Below are 19,003 nucleotides of genomic sequence, written 5' to 3'. Positions count from 1 at the left end.
TGAAAAAAAAGAGAGAAATTAGACTAAAAAAAAAAAAAAAAAGGAAAAAAAATAATAATTAATTCAAAGTTACAATGAGTCTATTTGTCAGGAGTATTTTCATTCCATAATTAAATATTGTATTTAAATAATTTGTAATTCAATACGTCCAGTAAAATTATTTGTGTAGTATAAAATTATTGATTTATACATTTCTTTGTAAAATAAAAATTTTTAAACTGTATTGGTGAGAAAATCGTTCCTTCTCTCTAAGTCAATTTTCTTGCCGATTCGGCTTAACTAGAAACGATCAAAAATTAAATTGTACCTAAATTGATAAGCTTTTTAAATAAAAACATGAAGATACACCTTTAACAAGTATAAACGTATGTTATTTTATTTATTTATTTCCATGTTCTTAATAAGATAAATTATTATTGCACAGTCGACTACCCGTCATAAGCCTGCCCATCATAAGCCTCTTCCTCGCGATCGGGAGTTACTGAGTCCAAACAGTTTCCTCCACTTAAACACTCTAAAGAGTTTCATACCATAGAAGCCGTTATAGCCTCTGTTTAAATTGTCAAAATTATAAACTAACAGTAGGAAAAAATAGACAAATTAATGATGAAAATTTACTATTTATGTTTCGCCAAGAATAATTTAATCATTATTAAGTAAAATATAATTTATTGTTCAAAATTATAATCATGAATTAAATTTAAAGCTTCTGTTACAATTGAAAAATTTTATTGAGTATTATGTTTATCAATAAAATTATTATTTTTATTATTACTGTAATCAATACCGTTATCGTTATAATTATTATTTGTGTAAAAATATAAGTTTTTATTTTAGCGCCATAAGCACCAGAAAAATCGGGATAGTCGCGTATGTAACAAAACATAAATATGACGTTTAAAATTATATAAAATAAAATAGGCTTATAACGGATAGTCGAAAACAAAACTAAACGCACGGTGGTGGGAAGATTGAAATTTCCAGGAAAATTTTCCCTACGTCCCCGAGACCAGACTTATGACGGGTAGTCGACTGTAACAATTTGATCGGCATGAATGTCAGAGAAAGAGAGAGAGAGAGAGAGAGAGAAAGATCTTTTTGATATCAGAAAGATAACATCATTTATTTAGATAACTTTATGATACCAATAAGATGACTTTCTGACATTCATGCCGAACGGGAATGTATTCCAGCCTACCCGATCATCTTTCATTTATTGACAAAATTATCACATTTGCTTATTTAGAATTATGTTTCGTTGTTAATTTTAAGAGCATGATATTCATTGTTTGACTACATTTTTAAAAAAATTTTATTTAATAATAATCGGTGTTAATGTTATAAAAATTATTAAAAGTAACTCTACTTACATGTGATCAGGGTTGCAAATTTTTTAATTAAAAAAATTACAATCCATATTGTTAAAAAAATTATGAATTGAAATGATTTTGATTATTTATTTTTTTGAAAATGGGAAATGACAGTCCCTTTAATTTTTATTTTTGAAAAAATGGTTAATATAAATTGTATTAATTATTAATTATTTCGTCCAAAATTGTTAATTAAAACGATTTGGATGATTAATTTTTTCCAAAACGGTTAATTAAAACTATTTTAATTTTTAATTTTTTGAAAAATGGGCAATTGAAAGTATTTTAATTTTTAATATTTGGAAAAATGGATAATTAAAATCATTTTAATTTATTAGTTATAACTTTGAAAGCTCAAATCGTTCAAATAATCTGCAGATTTTTCCTACGATGCATCGTTAGCTAGTTTTAAACATCAGAATACGCAAAAAAAGTGTTTTCAATGTTAGTCTTATGAAAAATAGAAAAGTCCAATGCGGAACCTTTTCATGTTAATATTAAGTGCTTTAATTTTCACAGACGTATTTTTATATCTAAATGAAACTTTTGAAATTTCTTCCGAAAAAAAAAATGTGTTTTTTTTTTTTAATCTTATCATTGCATGTTTTATTTTTCAAATACTGTGGTGCAAATTTTTCAATCAAAAAAATTACAATTGTGCTTTTAAAAAAAATGAATAATTCAAATAATCAGAATTAGGTTCCGATCTAGACACATACAAGAGGTAGGATAGACTAGTAATAAAGTTGGTAAAACACAAAATAAATTTAAATATTTGATACATACAAAGTATTTTATTTATTTATCTATTGCAATGTACAGTACAGTTATTAATATAACTTTACATTGATAACTATCTACATTTTTTCTTAAAAGTTTTTCTGCATTATTAATCTTCTTAGCATACTATTTATTACTCTTTTTTACAAATAGGTTTTTAGTTATTACATTCACTCCACCTACACCTTTATCACATTTGTTTATCACCTCCCTATCCAAAAGTCCCCATAGAATCCACTCAAATGGGTCAACAGCCTAATAAAAAACAATACGTTATTTGTATCACTATATATAGTGATTGAGACAGCCATATCAAAAAGTTGACTTTGAGTCTTAAGCAAGTCATGCACAACTATTTTCAGCATGCTGCTGGCGCTAGTCTTCCTCTAGAATTTAGTTATAATTGTAATCAGCAAACTTTCTGCGTCTTGCTAAACTACGAGAGGTAAAAAAACTCAAATAGCGCGAAAATATATTTCTTGGGGATCTTTGATCGGAGGGCCAACCGTTGCCCATATATTTTTTGTTCATAGAAACAGGATATGGAGGTCTAACAACAAATCTTCCTAAAAGCACCAATAAATCATAGTTACTGAAATACATAAGGATTCGTCTCACGCATAAATAAGGCAAATAAGTAATATCTTTTAGGTGTGCCGCAGCTTCTTTCAGCAACCGGTAACGCTTGTATTCCTTCTTAAACTTTCTTATCAGGATCTGCGTATATAACGGCAACTTATTCTCATCGTTTCTTAGCTCTAAAGCTTTCCTAATACTCTCATTATCTGCATATATCACCACCTGATCAGCATTTTTGAATAGTAAATCGCAATAACGAACATAGCAATCCTCAATTTTTTCTTCATCCTTTCTCTCCACTTGAGCTCTGCATTCATTCCCAAAATCGTCGTATTTTATTTTTTTTTTAGAATCAGCCCACTTGGTAAGTTTTTCGTTTACAAAGAGTCCGTTATCCCTGAATTGAATTGCATACTTTAGAAGCATTTTGTTGCTACGAATGGAATAGCTGTGGAATTCAGAATTATCAATATCTGCACCCATATTCAACACCAGCTCAAGCATATCGGGATCGAAATTCTCAAGAGTCATGTCAATAACATTTACGTATGTTGAAGTTGACTTACGTTTAGCCGTGGCATTGACATCAGCACCATTGGCAACTAACATCAACGCAATCTCTTTTAAATTGAGTCTCACGGCTTCAAGAAGTGGTGTTATACCATGAAAACCATCCACATTACTTCTGCTGTCAACATGAGCACCTGCATCTAATAAACGTTTAACGATGTCTTTGTTTCTGGTATAAACAGCAAGATATAAAATTGTTGTTTCAGTATTCATCTTGACATTAACTCTAGCACCCATGCTCAGTAGCAAATCTATCATTACAATATTGCTACGCATCACAGCAAAATGCAACGACGTGTATCCATCACCCTTCCGGTTTCTGCAATGACTGTTGATATTTGCACCATAGTCTACTAATAATTTAACCATATCCAAACTATTAGCAGTCACAGCAACTTGCAAAGCAGTCACACCATACAGATCTTTCGTGTCTTGGTATATTTTAACGGTCACACGACTGTAAAGTTTCGAGTTAAAAATAGATTGAAATGGAGAGTACACATCGATCATTGCACCTTTGCTTATTAATTTCTTTGCCATTGTCAGATTATTCTTAAACGCCGCAATATGGAGAGATGTCAAGCCAGACTGTGCTTTGAAATTAACGTTGCAGCTTTTATGATCCAGTAGAACCTGGACCATCTTCTCTAGTCCCATATCTACGGCAACGTCCAAGGCACTTAATCCACCATGGTAGTTCCAGTGATCGTAAATTGCGGTGGTACTGACCTCAGCACCCTTCTCCAAAGAATCTTTGACCATTTCTGTATTTGCACATTTAATTCCTCGGCATAGCGAAGCCTGAAGGTCATTAGTACACTTCGATAAGGGAATGAGTATCATCGTCATTTTGGAGAGACTTGTTTCGCTGATGACGCCGATTGTATGCATTTTAATTGAATATATTTTTCAAATCTTCTTTTTCTAAGTTTTGGTAATTTGATGCACACAAGAATTAGTCAAAGTATTTTAACTAATATATTATTCTTGTCCTGAAAATTATTTTTTATAAATTATTAATTGTAAATTAGTATAGTTCTTTTATTTGTAATAATCTAATTTACATGTACATATATACCCGGGAAAAAATTAGCATGCATAATCAAGCATGCTCATGCATGATTCAGGCAAGACCAAGCATGCACGATCAAGCATAACTCATGCAAAGTCATGTCTGATCATGCAAAGTTATATTCAATCGTGCATAACGAGAAATGAGTTTTCACGCATGATTCATGCAAAGACATGTATGAGCATGCATGGTCATACATGAACATACATGATTCATGGAAAATCATGCCTGGTCATATATAAACAGTCATGAACTTGTATAATAGTATGATTTTACATGAGCATACATGACCATGCCTGATCTAGCAGAGCCATACTCAACCATGAATGATCTGAATGATAATGATTAGCGGAAAAATAATGGTCATACATGACTGAGTATGGCTTTGCATGGTACATGAGCATGCATGACTCATACAAAAGCATGCTTGATCACGCATGATATATGCAAAGTCAAACTCAATCGTGTATGACTACGCTTGACGGGCAAAGAATGGTTACGCATAAGCATGCATGACTGAGTATGGCTTTATATGATCATACGTGAGCATGCGTGATGCACGCGAATTTCTGCTTGATTACGAATGATTGATGCAAAGCTATATTCAATCATGCATGACTGGGAAAGCATGGTCGTGTATGAGCATGTATGATTGAATACCTACGACTTTGCATTATTTAAATGAAACAACCCGAGTCAAAAAACAAATTCGGATTTAAGTCTCAAAATTCTCAATGAGGTTTTTGAGGATCTATTTAGAATTTTAAGATTGACAACAGTATAGAAAGTTATCCTAGTTTAGTCCTCAAAGTAGTAGTTACGACCCATTTCACCACTTTGGGAACTAAACTAGAATAACATGATCTAGACTAGAGCCTCAAAATACTCAAAACATACAGGAATAATTTTATCCGCATTTGAACCTCAAAAGTCTCATTCAACGTATGCTCCCCCCTCCCTTTTCTATCCAAAATTTTTCAAAGTCCGAAGTATAATTTTTCATTAGTTGAGGATTTTGAGGTCTTAATTATAATTAAAAATCGATAAATTATTCGCATTTAGACCTCATAGTTCTCATTAAGGATTTTGAGTACTAAAGTAGAGTTACTTTCTGGGTGGTAAATAAAACATCAAAGGAATTGAGGCTTTTGAGGACTAAATTAGAATTTGTGTTTTGACTCGGGAAATTTATAATTATAAAGTCGTATCATAGATGAATGGACTACACTCCATTTTTTACTTAATTTCTAGTTTATTTAATCAATATTAGCAGAAAACAATGAGTTTTTATTCATTGCAAAGAATTTTTGTCACAGATTTGAATTAAAAATAATTTAATCAATGTCCATGATTAACAACTCCGATTGAACCGATTGAATACGATTAAAATCCGATCGAGCTTCAATCGGATTTAATCGAAGTTTTTGATCAGGGATAAGCAAATATTTTTGATGAAAAAATGTAAATAATTAAACATTTATTTTTATTTTGACGATAGTAGTTGAATTACAATGTTTTTTTTTTATCGAAGATTAAAATAAATTTAGTTTCAAATTTTTTGTTCAACCCAGATGAAAATATATGGTCGAAATCACGCCAAAACTGTATAAAATTTTATTGAAGAAGGCCGAAAAATTTTTAATCTTCCTAAAGAGGCCGAAAAATGATCGACAGGTAAATCGGCCTTTTTTCGACCATGTAAGCTTTGGATTTTCGACTTTAAAATTGGGCGCGAAATTGTAAGTCATCTGATAGCCATCTAACGTGCTAATTGTATATTAGGGCGTTTCAAAATAAAACAAAAATTTTTTTTAACTTCTCGCTAAGAAAATTGAAAATTTTCAAAAATTTGGGAAGTTATTGGTTTCGGTCCGATTTGCAAAAACCGAATTTCTATCAGATTTTGACGTTTTAAGGTTCTAGGAAGCTATCCTGACTAATTTCACGATGATGTCCGAGTGCATGTATGTGTGTACGTACGTACGTATGTAAATATTCATAACTCTTGAACGGATGAACCGATTTTGATCTTTGAGGTGTTATTCGACGCGGCTTGTAAATATCTTGAAGCCGTAATTTGAGCTTATTCGGTAGGGTCCGTTCGGAGGGATTCAAAAATAAATTTTTTTCAAAAATGTTTTATTTGGATAACTTTTATTTTGCTCGATGGATTGATTCCAAAATCTAATCAGCTCTAAAACTTTTAAAGCCGCGTCGAACGCCACCTCAACCATCAAAATCGGTTCATTCGTTCAAGAGAAACCGTTGACGAAAGAATTAAAAAAAAAAATTTTTTTTTGGTTTTTTTGAAATTTCTCAAAAACGACTCGATAAATCAATTTCAAAATTTGATCAGCTTTAGAACTTAATAAAACACGTCGATTGCCGCCTCAACCATCAAAATCGATTAATTTGTTCGCGAGATATCGTGGGAGAAAGAAATGCTAAAAAATGGTTTTTTTAAGACAATGGCATACAAAAGTATTTATCGAGCTCGAAGAGCTCGAAAATGTATTTACAATAATGTTTTCGAGCTCAACGAGCTCGAAAACAGCGGGAAGTTTTGGGGCTGGCCCGCAGGGTTAACCGATAAACCGATTTTTTTTCTCGTAACCAGGCTCAAAAGTTTCGTTTAGATGCCAAAATAGGCCTCTGAAAATATGAGCCATTAATATTAAGGTTATCCGCATTGCACTTTTCGATTTCCCATAAGAATAACACAGGAAAAAAATGTTTTTTTCTTCTGATTTTTTAGACTAATGAACCATAAATTGCATTGTAATTGCCATCAATTATTTTTGTAGAGAATTGAACGCTCTACAAAAAAAATCTCTTATTATTTTTTGATAAATCCATATGTTCGAAAGTTATTGTAGCTGGAAGTCAAATCTACAGTAAATTTTGAGATCTTTTTACTTTTCCAGAAAAACCATCAGACTTATCAAAAAATGTCATAGGACCTTTTTTGTAGACAATTTTATTGGCTACAAATTATTTTCAATAAAGTTCATTCGAATTCAGCATTAGTTTCTAGTTATTTTCATTTTAACGTTAACTTCTCAAAATCGATTAGAAGACTATTATTTTTATGAGCTTGGCATTAAAATGGAAATAACTAGAAACTAATGCGGAATTCGAATGAACTTTATTGAAAATAATTTGTAGGGGATAAAATTGTTTACAAAAAAGAACCCATAACATTTTTTGATAAGTCTGATAGTTTTTCTGGAAAAGTAAAAAGATCTCAAAATTTACTGTAGATTCGACTTCCAGCTACAATAACTTTCGAACATATGGATTTATCAAAAAATGATAAGAGATTTTTTTTGTAAAGCGTTCAATTCTCTACAAAAATAATTGATGGCCATTACATTTTTTTCCGAAAATTGACTGTTTTTAAAAAACAGAACTTTTTTAAAAAAGTAAAAAAAATTGTAAGCTTACTATAGTACTAATTTTTTTTACTATAAAATGTTAAAATGCATGTATCTCATGAACAGTGCATTTTGGCAATATGAGTGTCATATGAAATTTTGTAGAAGGCAAAATTCCCTAAAAGATTGGTCCTTTGCATATTTTCCGTAAGATGAGCCGTTTCTTCACTATTAACGATTAAATAAAAAAAGTGAAAAATTGTCTTTCGGAGCTGATACAATCGACATGGATCGAGTTAACCAAAACCGTTTTATACATTTTTAAAAAGCAACAATTACTCTACAAATAAAAACTGGTTTCAAAACGATAGCTCAAAATTGGGTTAAGTTATAGTAATTTAAAAAGTGTAGAAAGATTTTTATGTGAATAAAATAGTCGAATAAAAAAAACCGTCCATAAAGCACACCTGCGCTTTCGTGCTTGAGGTGTGCAAAAAAGTTATTCGATTTACATACTTTTTAAATGGGCAAACTTTGATGCGCGGGAGGAAGTACTTACAATTAAAATTAAGAGCTGAAATTTTCAAGGAATTTTTTTCTCAACATGAACAACGAAATTTACTTGTATCCGCTAAAAAAAAAATGTTCGTTTCAAACGAAGCACCCTAACAATACATGTTTATAATCTTACATTTAATTAATAAACATATATTTTTAAATATATATATATATTTTTTTTATAATTCATTACTTTTTCATATCGTAGAAAACTGATTATACATATTTTTATTTTCAGAGTTTTCTTTTTTTCCGACTATTCTACCCGACAAGATCTAATGGCCAATATTGTATATATATATATGAAAACGTGGTTAAATTAAGACGCATATGCACTATCCTCATTCATTCTACTCGACTCTTCTCAATTCCCCCCACTCTGTAAAATATATAAGGCTTGCCACGCAAGCAATTCTTCTTCTCGCCTATTCTGAACTTTCACTCAATGTTTCTCCTCTCACGCTATTTCCCCTTTTTCGTCTCAACACGTTCAGATTTAGCCTCCGTAAAGAAGTTTCATTTAAAAAAAAAAAAATGCATACATTGAGTAAATTTTTTTTTTAATTTCATTGAAATTTTACAAATAGCTATGTGTATATTGGAAATTTTAATATATGGTCATATATAATTCACTTCTCTCGGGCAATTAAATAACTATTTAATAAATACTATAATTTCTATTCTATTCAATCGAATAGAATAATAATAAAAATAATAATAATCGCAATAAGTAAATAAACTAAGACTAAAACTAAGAATAAGGAAAAAAAACTGTAAAAAAACGAAAGTTGTACAGTAATATGCAAATAATAATAAATAATCGTATAATAAGGATTTATACGATTATAATAATAATCGTATAAATCCTCGTCTTTAACGTCAGCCATTTTTAAGTTTCATTGTCGATCATATTTTGTCTTAATGAATTTCGGCCTAGCGAATTTCGGCCTCGTGTTACTACCTGTGCCTTTTTTCGGCTAAGAAAAAAAATTGTTAATTTTTCAGTTTGAAATATTTTCACCTCGGAATTAATAATTAAAATTAATCCTTTTTTCCAAAAAATAATTAAAAATAAATTTAATTAAAATTTTTTTTTTTTTAATAAATTGAAGAATTGAATTACTACTAAATTCTTGCCAAATTGATAATGATAATCAATAAAGTTGTATTTTTTTTTTCACTTAATAATTAAGATTAATTTAATTGTTAGTTTTGCTCGTAATTTATAACTAGAATTATTTCTATTAATTCTATAAAAAAAGTACTTTTCAGCCAATAAACTTTAACTATACAACAATACTAACAAAATAAATTAATTTAAAATCGAATTATCGTTATTTTTATTTTTTTTGAATAATTCTAGGGATTGTGCTTGCTCAGAGGCCTGATCATGCCTGAATATTCGCCAGCCATAAGCATGCGTGATCATGCATAATCAGGTCTGATGATTTTTTCCCGGGTATACATTTTTATGGTAAGTATATAGTGATTGCAGGAAAAAATAAAATACTAACCTGAGATTAAAAAAAAAAAAGTGATGATAAAATCTAACTATTTAGTAAATAGGAATTCTTTTTTAAATTAATAATAACACTTGGTTTGTAAACGTTAATATGTAAATATGTAATTGAAAATATTGTTTTATCATGTATATAACACAATTTATTTTAATTGAACCTTTTTTTTTGCTCCTGTCGGTTATCGTCTCGATTGGGCCACGTAAAAGTTTTAACTGAACCCACTAAAACCTACAGTTAGACTCACTAAGAGCTCACTCATTATTCAATGGTGAGGGTAGGGGAATTGTATAGTACTGAAGGGAACGCTCTCAGAGTAACTTCAGTATAAACATGTAGTTGTATAGTTAATGTTGCAAAAAAAAAAGATCGATTAATCGATATTATTAGTCGATTGAAATTTTCGAATACGATTATGAAAAATTGATTTTTTTTTAAATTACAAAAAAAAATTATTTTCGTGTCATTTCGTAAATGAATGCTTACAATAATTTTAAAAAAATTTTCTACATAAAAATCTCATAGCAATCTTGCCCAAGTCTGGTCACAAGTACACTACACTGTAAGAAGAGCGATGTTAAAAATGGACGGTTAAACCCCACGAGGTGTAACATGAAATATCACCGGTAAGACAGCGTAATTCGACGGGGTCGAACCAGTGTAAAAGCGGAGTAATATCGGAGTAAACCGAACCCACCTTGTTATAATTGCAAGATCAGTCCTGTTATAGCTATAGGAATAATCTTGAATTCGTAAAAAGTCTAATAATGTCAATTATTGGAGTTGAGAATCAACGCCGATGAAAAATAGTTATTTACCACACACATACACGCGTGCGCACGCACGCACATTGTTTAACTAAAGTGATCGAGTAAGTAAAAATATTCACAAAGTAAAATATTTTAACATCGGTAAAGAATATCTACACTGGCGGCGGCGTTATTTTAACACCGGTCTAGAATATTTACACCGGTGGCGGCGTTATTTTCACACCGCTTTCGGGGGTAAATTTAACACCAATACAGTGTACGGTCTATAAACACTGTATTAAAAGAAGATTTTTTTTCCGCAAATAAACATATTTTTATGTTTGAATTAAAAAATTTTTACCAGTTTCAAGAGTTTTTATTTTTTAATATAAGAGAAATTTTTTTGAAAAAAGTTTTTTTTTATGAAAGTGAAAATAAACTGTCCCATACAGGAGCTGCCAGAGTTGAACAACGGGCCCCTACTTGGCCCAGCACTGGGGAACCTAGCTTTGGCACACCTATATTGGCCCAGGCTTGGGCCAGGACTGGGTAACCTACCCTTGGCCGTCCAATGGCAACCTAGACTTGGGCCAAGACTGGGTAACCTAGCCTTGGCCGTTACAATGATTACCCGGGCTTGGGCCAAGACTGGGTAACCTAGCCTTGGCCGTCCAATGGCAACCCAGACTTGGGCCAAGACTGGGTAACCTAGCCTTGGCCATCCAATGGCAAGCCAGGCTTGGGCCAAGACTGGGTAACCTAGTCTTGGCCGTCCAATGGCAACCCAGACTTACGCCAAGACTGGGTAACCTAGCCTTGCCCATCCAATGGCAAGCCAGGCTTGGGCCAGGACTGGGTAACCTAGCCTTGGCCGTTACAATGATTACCCGGGCTTGGGCCAAGGTAGGATTACCCAAGTTTGGATATACCCATGGTTTATACAAGTAGATCATATAAATGTACCAGTTCAACGTTAGTAGGTTCGTCCAGTAGCTACCGTTCGGACCCAGTAATCAGAAGGACGGCAGTTCGCGCCCAGAGTCCAGCAGAATTTCCACCGAGTTTTTTTCACATCATTTACCTCCCTTAAATAATTAAAACGTTAATGATCATGAATTCTACGAGGTTAATAATAATAAATTTTTTTTAATTAAATTTATTCGTTTCCTGGAAGCCTGGGCCAGGTCTGGCAACCAAGCATGGGCCAGGTCTGGTAACCAAGCATGGGCCAGGTGTGGCAACCAGGCTTGGCCCGAGATTATCATTCCAGGCTTCTACCAAAGCTGGGCCAAGACTGGCTTACAAGCCTGGCCCAAGGTTCTACAAAGTTGGGCCAAGTCTGGGCCAAGCTTGGGCCCGTGGTACTTTCCTCTCTGGGGTATTTTTTTATTAAACAATTGAAAGCAGATCATAGTGGACAAATGAGTCATTTTACAATGCAAGTAGTAGTAAGACACATTGTATCTGTTATAGAATCTGAAGATTGCTTGTTAATGAAACTGAAAGATATGAAAAGTTTTTTCAGCTTGTAAGAGTGAGACGGCATAATCACCGCATAAATGCGGCATAATCATCAATATATTTATGCGTATAAATACGGTGTGAACATTGTATGAATACTGTGTAACCACTGTGTAAATGAGGTGTAGCTACCGTATAAATACGGTATAACCAACGCTTATGTACAGCATAAGAACCATATAAATGGAGTATACTAGACTGGGCCAAAAAAATTGACTATTTTTTTTTTTCATAGCTATATTGAAAATATTATTCAGAATGACAAAAAAAAAATTTCATGAAAGTTTGAGCCCTTAATATTAATTTTAAGAAGTCTATCATCGCTATTTTTAATTTAATTCATAATTTGATGTTTTACGTCGGAATTGCTAAAACATTGGAGTAAAAAAAATTTATTTCCACTTATTCTTATGTAAAATTAAATTCCCTACAAAAAAGGTCTGACTGAAAATTTTCGTCAGACAAGCCGTTTCCGATTAATTAAGCTTAAAAAATTGATATATTTTTTCGATTTAACATTTTTACTTTTGAATTTTGTAACTGTCGAATCAATAAATATCTAATAAAGACCATGCCAGATTTTCGAAGGAAATTTAATGCTCTACAAAAAAGGTCTCTTAACATTTTTTGCTAAATTTACTCCTTCGAAAGTTATTCACGTTATTGAAATCGTTTTGACTCAAATTCAACCTTGAATAACTTTCGAAGGAGTGAATTTAGCAAAAAATGTTAAGAGACCTTTTTTGTAGAGCATTAAATTTCCTTCGAAAATCTGGCATGGTTTTTATTAGATATTTATTGATTCGACAGTTACAAAATTCAAAAGTAAAAATGTTAAATCGAAAAAATATATCAATTTATTAAGCTTAATTAATCGAAAACGGCTTGTCTGACGAAAATTTTCCATCAGACCTTTTTTGTAGGAAATTTAATTTTACATAAGAATAAGTGGAAATGAATTTTTTTTACTCCAATGTTTTAGCAATTCTGACGTAAAACATCAAATTATGAATTAAAATTAAAAAATAGCGATGATACCCGTCATAAATTTAGTCTAGGGGATGTAGGGAAAATTTTTCTGGGAATTTCAGTCTTCCCACTACCCTGCGCTTACCCAGAGAGGAAAGTACCACGGGCCCAAGCTTGGCCCAGACTTGACCCAACTTTGTAGAACCTTGGGCCAGGCTTGTAAGCCAGTCTTGGCCCAGCTTTGGTAGAAGCCTGGAGTGATAATCTCGGGCCAAGCCTGGTTGCCAGACCTGGCCCATGCTTGGTTGCCAGACCTGGCCCAGGCTTCCAGGAAACGAATAAATTTAATTAAAAAAAATTTATTATTATTAACCTCGTAGAATTCATGATCATTAACGTTTTAATTATTTGAGGGAGGTAAATGATGTGAAAAAAACTCGGTGGAAATTCTGCTGGACTCTGGGCGCGAACTGCCGTCCTTCTGATTACTGGGTCCGAACGGTAGCTACTGGACGAACCTACTAACGTTGAACTGGTACATTTATATGATCTACTTGTATAAACCATGGGTATATCCAAACTTGGGTAATCCTACCTTGGCCCAAGCCCGGGTAATCATTGTAACGGCCAAGGCTAGGTTACCCAGTCCTGGCCCAAGCCTGGCTTACCATTGGATGGCCAAGGCTAGGTTACCCAGTCTTGGCGTAAGTCTGGGTTGCCATTGGACGGCCAAGACTAGGTTACCCAGTCTTGGCCCAAGCCTGGCTTGCCATTGGATGGCCAAGGCTAGGTTACCCAGTCTTGGCCCAAGTCTGGGTTGCCATTGGACGGCCAAGGCTAGGTTACCCAGTCTTGGCCCAAGCCCGGGTAATCATTGTAACGGCCAAGGCTAGGTTACCCAGTCTTGGCCCAAGTCTGGGTTGCCATTGGACGGCCAAGGCTAGGTTACCCAGTCCTGGCCCAAGCCTGGGCCAATATAGGTGTGCCAAAGCTAGGTTCCCCAGTGCTGGGCCAAGTAGGGGCCCGTTGTTCAACTCTGGCAGCTCCTGTATGGGTAGTTTTGTTCTCGACTATCCATTATGAGCCTATTTTATTTTATATAATTTTAAACGTCATATTTATGTTTTGTTACATACGCGACTATCCCGATTTTTCTGGTGCTTACAGCACTAAAATAAATACTTATATTTTCACATAAATAATAATTATAATGCAAAAAATTATAATGATAACGGTATTGATTACAGTAATAATAAAAATAATAATTTTATTGATAAACATAATGCTCAATAAAACTTTTCAATCGTAACAGAAGCTTTAAATTTAAATCATGATTATAATTATAAACAATAAATTATATTTTACTTAATAATGCTTAAATTATTCTCCTTGAAATATAGATAGTAAATTTTCATCATTAATTTGTCTATTTTTTCTTATTGTTAGTTTATAATTTTGATAATTTTAACGGAGGCTTATAACGGGTTCTCTGATACGAAACTCCTTAGAGTGGTTAAGTGGGGGACGATATTTGGACTCAGTAACTCCTGATCGCGAGGAAGAGGCTTACAACGAGTAGTCAACTGTAATTTAATTAAAATTTTTCTCAAGTTATGCACAAGTTTGGGTCAATTGTTTTTCAATTCACATCTTTTTCAGCAAGAAAGAATTTTCAAGATAACAGTTAAATTGAGACTTCATTTCAATCACTATTTACTGAACTTGTTAAATATTAATATTCTTAAATTTTGTTAACTCTTGAAGCTTGAAGAGTGGCTCATTTTGCCCCACAATAAAATTTTTTTATTTTTTATGGCTGAATCACATAGACACCGAAGTCTTATTTGAGGGGTAAAAAATGAGTAGAACTAAAAAAAGACGGAATTTTTTTTAGACCAAATTTACTTATACCCACTCTTCTTTTTTTTACTTACTAAAATCACAATGGAAATTATTTCAAGCGTTCAAAAAACGATAAAAAAAAGCTTAAAGTAATAAACTTATTTTCTAAGTTTAAAATTTTAACAACCAAAGTATTACAATTTAAGTCCCAGCTTAGTACATGAATAAAAAAAAAGGTAAGAAAAATTTTATTGCATGCAATTGTATGAACTCAAATAAATAAACATATGTTTACCAGATGTTTTTAAAGTACAGATATCATAGAAAAGATTAGCAGTAACAATATTTGTTATCTTAAATTTTAGTACATTCGAAAGATTTTACCTTTTCTAGAAAGGGATTAGTATACTAAAGTTTCATTCAATAATTTTGAAAATAAATTAGAAAAAAATTTTAATTAACGAAGAGAAAAATTTTTAAAAATCAAAAATATTTATTCAATAATTTATATTCAAAGAACCTTAAAGTTTAAAATTTTTTAAATATATTTGCAAGAAATTTTTTGATAAAATTAAAAGTTGTGTTTTTTTTTTTTACTGCAGGTTCAAAATAAGCTGATTATTAAAAATTTAAATCTACTTGTCTACTTTGTGAAAACTCAGTTTGAAGTTTTTTATGCCATGGTAATTTATTTATAGTAAAAAGTATGGTTTTTTATTTTTGTATATTTTATTCATATAAGTTTTTTTCCAATGTTTAATTTATTATTCTCACTTTAACTTCTTTATCAAACCCAGCAATTATTTTTTAAAATTAATATTCTGTCATATATTTTCTGCTTTGAATTTTTCTTTTTAATAAACTAAATAATAGATTCAATAATAAATAAATGGATCAAAAATATTTTACTTAAAAAAAACAAAAATATGTAACTGACTAAAACCTTAAAGATATCCGTGATCCAACAATATTTTGCATAGAAAGAAAGTAATTACTATAGTAATTACCTGCATATATGAAAATTTAAAAATCAACAGATTTTATATATATTAGGGTGGTCGTTAAAAATTAAATTTTCTCAGGAGCCCCAGAAAAAGCTTCTTTTTAGTGAAAAAAATACGTGGGGAATTTGGTTTTTTATTTTTCAGTAAAAAGAACACGTGCCTCAGGACGATCAAAGTTCATTTTTCGATACAATCGCGGTTTTTTTTAAATATCTCATGAAATATGCAAATTATAGGAAAAAATCATAGGAATAATTTTGTAGCAAATTAAATTCTTGACAAAAAAGGTCATGTTGATTTTTTTTGTAAAATGTGTATTTATGAAGATATTTTTAAAAAACTTTTTTGGATCTTATCAATTGAGCATTTTAAGGATTACTAATGTTAAAAATAACGTTTTTTTTTACTCTCTTAAAATGAATCAGTGAAAAGTGCTGCAAATCAGTGAATATTCACTGCATAAACAGCCCCAAGTATACCACTGTTTATGCAGTGAATATTCACTGATTTGCAGCACTTTTCACTGATTCATTTTAAGAGAGTAAATATAGACAACTTCGTTACTCGTAACATATTAATCCTTAATGCTTGTTGTAGTTTCTATATACTTAGAAAAATGTCATTTTCAAAATTTGTAATCCTTAAAACGCTCAATTCATCAGATCTAAAAAAAGTTTTCAAAATATCTTCATAAATACACATTTTATAAAAAAAATGAATATGACCTTTTTTGTTAAGAATTTAATTTCCTACAAAATAGTTCCCATGATTTTTTCCTTTAATCTGCATATTTCATGAGATATTTGAAAAAAAACCGCGATTGTATCGAAAAATGAACTTTGATTGTCCTGCGGCACGTGTTCTTTTTACTTAAAAAGAAAAAACCAAATTCCCTACGCATTTTTTCACTAAAAAAAAGCTTTTTATGGGTCGCCTGAGAAAATTTAACTTTAACGACCACCCTAATATACATCTTAGCTCCTTTACTTAATTCTCAGACAATGCCCCCTACTTTTTAAAAATTATTGATGATTTTCAATATCGTCATAAGTATATCAAAATTTAATCAAGTGATTGAACAGAAATTAAAACCTCAATTTAAAAAAGGACAACGTGGTAGTAATTTCGCCGAGGTATACCCATGCAGGAGCCGCCAGAGTTGAACGACAGGGCCCTACTTGGCCCAGCACTGGGGAACCTAGCTTTGACACATCTATATTGGCCCATTCTTGGCTCTAGATTGGGTACTCAGTCCTGGCCGTCACAATGATTACCCGGGCTTGGGTCAAGATTGGGTGCCCCTGCCTTGGCCGTTCAATGGCAACCCGGACTTGGGCCAAGGTAGAATTACCCAAGTTTGGCTATACCTATGGTTTAATAATAGATCATATAAATGTATCAGTTCAACATTAGTAGGTTCGTCCAGTAGCTATCGTTTGGACCCAGCAATCAGAAGAACGGCAGTTCGCGCCCGGAGCCCAGCAGAATTTTCACCGAGTTCTTTTCACATCATTTACCTCCTTTAGATAGTTTAAACGTTAATGATCATAAATTCTACAAGGTTATTAATAATAAAATTGTTTTTTAATTAAATTTATTCGTATCCTCAAGGCATGGGCAAAGTCTGGCAAAAAAGTCAGGGCCCAACGTTATCATTCCAGAGTCCTACCAAGGCTGGGCCAAGGCTGGCTTACAAGCTTGGGCCAAGGTTTTACATACTTGGGTCAAACCTGCGCCAAGCCTGGGCCCGTCGTACTTTCCTCTCTGGGTAGATTTTAAAAAAAATTACTTACAATTGATATCAATTGGGAGTTAAACGAAATTTGGAAAATAAAATTCAGTAAAATCTTCATAACAATTTTGTAATTCGAATTTTCGAATTTTGTGGGCCAAAATTTATTGACCAAATTTTGTTTAACTCTTCAATGATAAGAACGGTAAGTAATTTTTAAAAAATTCTATATGTTGGCGCAATTCCTACTGCGTTGTACTTTTTTCAATTGAGGTTTTAATTTTTTTTTTAATTAATTAATAAAATTTAGATGCGCATATGACAGTTGAAAGTCTTTGAAAGTTTTTAAAAAGTGGAGGGACACCGCATGAGAATACCCTTAGCCCAAAGTTTTAAGATATAAAGAAAATGAAAAGTGGTCATATTTTAAAATATGATTATTCCGGTTTATATTTATCTCCATTGTAAATAACTTAAAGTAAGACTACACAGTGACTTAGGTCTCAAGTGAGGGTATGAAACAATATTCGAAACCCAAGGTCACAACTGGAAAAGGCCCATAAAATAAAAGATTCAAAACTTTTACCCCATAAAATAGTCGTTACTTTGTACTTTACTGTATACTAGAAATTTAAAAAAAATTCTATATATATTTAAATTCAAAAGAAATATAATTATTGAATTCAATTTTTACTGTAATTTATAAACAGAATTTATAATTCAAGATTTTTTTCTATGATTGACTTTTTGCATATAAAAATAAATTGAAATAAAAAGTAATAAAAAAATAAAAAATAAAATGAATATTTTTTTTTCTCCTTATAGATAAACTGAAACCAGATACTTGAAGAGAGAGAGAAAGAAAGAGAGACGAGAGAAAAATAATAAAACATTTATATACTTTATAATTAAATGACATTAATGTGATCGATTTAATTTATTTAGACTCTCTTTTCAATTTATTTAGATTTTTTCAAACTCAAATTACTCTATACCAAAAAATTATAGTAATTTTTTTCCAAGGTATCATATATGATAAATACCATAAAAAAATATATATTTATTTTGCATGTCTACGTAAATAATAATATATTAATATGCAGTAAAAAATCAGTCTGAGTGAAAATTACAACAAAAAGGGGAAATAATGGCAAGTGGAACAGTACAAACAATACTAAAAATATATATAGATATATAAAACTGTACTGTAGCTAATAGCACTTGTTTGCATAGCAAGAATCCATTCATTATTTTTTTTTTATTTTATTTTCTGTTATGTTCAAGGTGTGACGTACAGAGTAAGAGAGTAAAATACGTTAAATTTTTCTCCTTATTTAAAATTTTCTTCGACAAAAAAAATTAAGTT

General features: G+C 31.6%; 1 protein-coding gene across 1 annotated transcript; it reads right to left on the bottom strand.

Moving 5' to 3' along the window:
- Positions 1 to 2,199: 2,199 nt before the first annotated feature.
- LOC130664839 (putative ankyrin repeat protein RF_0381) lies at positions 2,200 to 10,035 on the bottom strand. The gene is made up of 2 exons (XM_057464972.1): positions 9,818 to 10,035; positions 2,200 to 4,291 (listed from the first exon to the last, which is right to left on the bottom strand). The coding sequence occupies exon 2, from the start codon at positions 4,188 to 4,190 to the stop codon at positions 2,544 to 2,546; it is 1,647 nt and encodes a 548-aa protein (XP_057320955.1). The 5' UTR covers positions 4,191 to 4,291; positions 9,818 to 10,035; the 3' UTR covers positions 2,200 to 2,543.
- Positions 10,036 to 19,003: the final 8,968 nt, after the last annotated feature.

The sequence above is a fragment of the Microplitis mediator genome, chromosome 3, assembly GCF_029852145.1.
Source record: "Microplitis mediator isolate UGA2020A chromosome 3, iyMicMedi2.1, whole genome shotgun sequence".
NCBI lineage: Eukaryota > Metazoa > Arthropoda > Insecta > Hymenoptera > Braconidae > Microplitis > Microplitis mediator.
This window is presented reverse-complemented; position numbering and strand designations above follow the sequence as displayed.

Bases quoted from the DNA above. Each gene is read 5' to 3' on its own strand.
- LOC130664839 (XM_057464972.1), bottom strand. From the start codon at position 4,190: ATGCATACAATCGGCGTCATCAGCGAAACAAGTCTCTCCAAAATGACG.